The following is a 3,110-nucleotide window of genomic DNA, read 5'->3' as shown; positions in this document are numbered from 1 at the left end:
AACAGAGAAGAGGTTGATCGTCTTCATCGCCGGTCTGCTCCACAAAGGAAACAGTTCTGATCCTGTACAAGGCACTGAACACATCCGGCTTTCTAACAATAAAAGTGCTCCAGTGTAAAGAGTTTTACGAAGTTTGCATTTCAGAAAAACATTCAAACATTTCCCATCCACCCCTGACGATCGGGTTCCCTCCAGTGTTTATGTTTTAGACGAAGACGGGAGGGAACTCAACAAAAACAGTGTAGTGATTTCATACTATACACCTTCATTAACTGGAAATATCCTACTAATACCCTCCATCACATTAAAATGATCCAAACTTGTACCGTTTAACCTAATATTAAATAATAATAATAGTAATAAAAAAGATTAAAACACAAGACTGAGCTGAAGAGGCTACACAGGAAACAAAGTCACCTAAAAAGGTGACAAAACCTGCTGGAGGCTAATTACAGAAAAACACAATGTTGTCATGTGGCTATGAGCCAGCAGGGGGCAGCAGCAACACGAGACAGAGGGAAACGTGCAGCGGTCCAAGTGAAGGCATCAAGGTAGAGGTGGACCTGGCCGTCCCGTCCCGCCTCATCTGGGCTGGAGGCGGACCAGGCCGCGCCGGGCGTTGGTGGACTGTCTCTGCTGGGCCAGGAAGGACATGGCCTGGTTTCCGGGTCCCAGCCGCTCGCCCGACACCTGCTGGTGCAACGCCATGCCCTGTGGAGGAAACGGCAGGGGGGTTAAGAGAGACGCGGAGCTGGGAAAACGAGGCGCCCTCCTCGTACCGACCATGTTGTACCAGGCGCTGATGATGAGCTTCTCCTCCTGGCTGTGTCTGGCTCGGCTCCGTTCGTAGTCGTGCTGGAGGAGAAACGAACGCGCCCGGCGCTTTTTAGTGACACTTTGGGAAAAAATAAAAAAAACGAGTGGAGTTTCGCCAGCCGACGCTCTTTACGCGGCTCACCTCCAGATGCTGGAGTTTTCTTTCCTTCTCCGTCAGCTGGTTCCTCAGAGACTGGACGTCGGGAGTCGGAGCCGGCTGCTTGGGGTCCAGAGTTTTGATCACCTGCACACAGAAAACATCCTCCTGATGACACCTTTCTGTCGCCCCGGAAACACTTCGTCACGCTGAAAACGTGTTCTACCGGGATGGTAACTGTCGAAAATAAAATCTGAAAAGTGTGGTGTGCGTTTGTGACCAAGTCTGTAGGTTGTAGATCCTTCTGCTGCTTCATTTTGAATAGATTTTAGGTGTGTGCTTTGACTAGGTCATTCAGAAACATGATTACTTGACATAAAACGGTTGCATTCGCAGATTAGCATTTCCACAGCATAATGCTGCTAGAACATGTTGCAGTTTGAAGCTTAACTTTGGTCAGACTAGAAAACAAAACACCCATACAAATCATCCATTCCTCCACTTCAAAATGACATTTCAATGTGATGATTTATCACATTCATTTTGTGGTGGCAACATAAAAAATGAGGTAAAGTTTAACAGATAGAAGTGCTTTTGAAAGGCTTCACTGCTGTTACATCTCATGTTTCATCCACTGAGAAACCTGAACAAGACTCCAGTTCTGCAGTATGTGAGGGGTCCAACATTGAATATAAATCAGAGAATATTTAGCCAAAAAACCTACAGCAGCTAGTAGTTAAAGGGATCCACAACTAGTTGAACATGTTGGCCAAAATATGTTGAAATATCTTCATTAACTTCAAAGTTGTTAAACATAAAAACTAGCGGTGCAGCGATTGCCATTTTCTGGCCGATCACTGATTACCAATCTTTAAAAAGCCTGACCTGTCGATTCCGATTTTGGCCAACAACAAAATTTTTTGTCGCAAAATATAGCAAGAAAGTTGCTCCACTTTTGTTAACTGCAAACGTGGAGACATGACCTGGTGTCTGAGTCTGTCGCTCTGTCTCTCTCTCTGCAGAGCAGGAGAGGAGAGTGGTTCATTTTTAGACCTTTGCTGAGATGATGAGATCAGGGGATCAGATTGTTTTTATATGAAATTATTAGTCCATCACTGATCTCCCAAAATTAAGAAAATCGGCGCTGATAAATCGGTGCACTCATAGCGAAACCTCACAATAACTTCAAAAATTGTATATTGTGATTATATTTTTCACGTGCAGGGGTCGCCATTTTTTTCCACAGTGCCTGCCAAACTGAGGATGCGGTTACACCAAAAGTTTGATTAAACTTAGATAAAAAGTATCAGTATTTACTTTGTGTAGGAGCAACACCAAAACTCATTTTTGTTTCTTCAACAAAGATGACTTCACCACACACTGTGCAATACGTAACATTTTTCTATCAGTCTCTCCTCTTCATCTGCTTGGTCCTCCTCATCTTCACTTTCCTTTGCTGCACTGGCTTTCAAACCAAAACGGTTGAACGTCGCTCAAAGCGCAAAAAATACTTCTCTGATGGAGCTAGCGCTGTAGCACCTAGCATATACATCCACTACCGTATATATAAACAGTATTTTTAAAATAAATCTGTACTAAATGTTCGTCAAATACAGTCTGATATTACAACTGATTGTGGGTCCCTTTAAGAAGACTGCTTTGTTTTGTAAATATCTAGCAGATTTCGTCTCATTTGAAGCTTTAAATGACGGAAGGCTCCTTTAATGAGCCATGTTGATGAGAGGAGTGTGTTCCCTCGACGAGGACTGACCGTTCTGGCTTTCTCCATGTAGCGTTTGTATCTCTGCTCCATCTGTTTCATGTCCTCGTCCTTCTTCCGAAGGATCTCCTGGAGTTCATCTATCTTCTTGGCCACTGAGAAAAAAAACAGGCGTGTTCAGAACTCCACAGCATGAACCAATAAGCCGGGAGAGTCGGGGAAAAAAAAACCCCAAAACAAAACAAAACAACGGGTCTCAACTGTTGCTGTCCGCTTTGGGCTCAAGGTCGTCGATGACCTCCCGTTTCTTCCGGAGGTCAGAGTGAGCTTCGTTCAGCTTCTCCCTGAAACAAATGAGTCACTTTAGACGAATCCCATCAGTGGTAAACCGGCGCGCCAAGCAGCAGCGGAGGTGAATGACTTACAAATGCTCCTCCAGCTTTTTCTTCAACAATGACGACTTCGGTTCAATAAGAG

At 44.4% G+C, this 3,110-nt stretch overlaps 1 protein-coding gene across 1 annotated transcript; it reads right to left on the bottom strand.

The window, feature by feature from the left end:
* Positions 1 to 495: 495 nt before the first annotated feature.
* Positions 496 to 3,104, bottom strand: LOC103154940 (protein Hook homolog 2-like). Its single transcript, XM_007576422.2, has 6 exons — positions 3,059 to 3,104; positions 2,895 to 2,977; positions 2,685 to 2,788; positions 959 to 1,060; positions 784 to 855; positions 496 to 711 (listed from the first exon to the last, which is right to left on the bottom strand). Coding segments are annotated over exons 2-6 (408 nt in total). The 5' UTR covers positions 2,896 to 2,977; positions 3,059 to 3,104; the 3' UTR covers positions 496 to 582.
* Between the last annotated feature and the right edge of the window lie 6 nt (positions 3,105 to 3,110).

Source organism: Poecilia formosa, unplaced genomic scaffold (genome assembly GCF_000485575.1).
Source record: "Poecilia formosa unplaced genomic scaffold, Poecilia_formosa-5.1.2 Scaffold407, whole genome shotgun sequence".
Classification (NCBI taxonomy): Eukaryota; Metazoa; Chordata; class Actinopteri; order Cyprinodontiformes; family Poeciliidae; genus Poecilia; species Poecilia formosa.
This window is presented reverse-complemented; position numbering and strand designations above follow the sequence as displayed.

Bases quoted from the DNA above. Each gene is read 5' to 3' on its own strand.
- LOC103154940 (XM_007576422.2), bottom strand. The intron at 1,061-2,684 runs GTCAGTCCTCGT...TTCTGTGTGCAG, and splicing joins ACATGGAGAAAGCCAGAACG to GTGATCAAAACTCTGGACCC. The intron at 712-783 runs GTCGGTACGAGG...TTTCCTCCACAG, and splicing joins TCAGCGCCTGGTACAACATG to GGCATGGCGTTGCACCAGCA.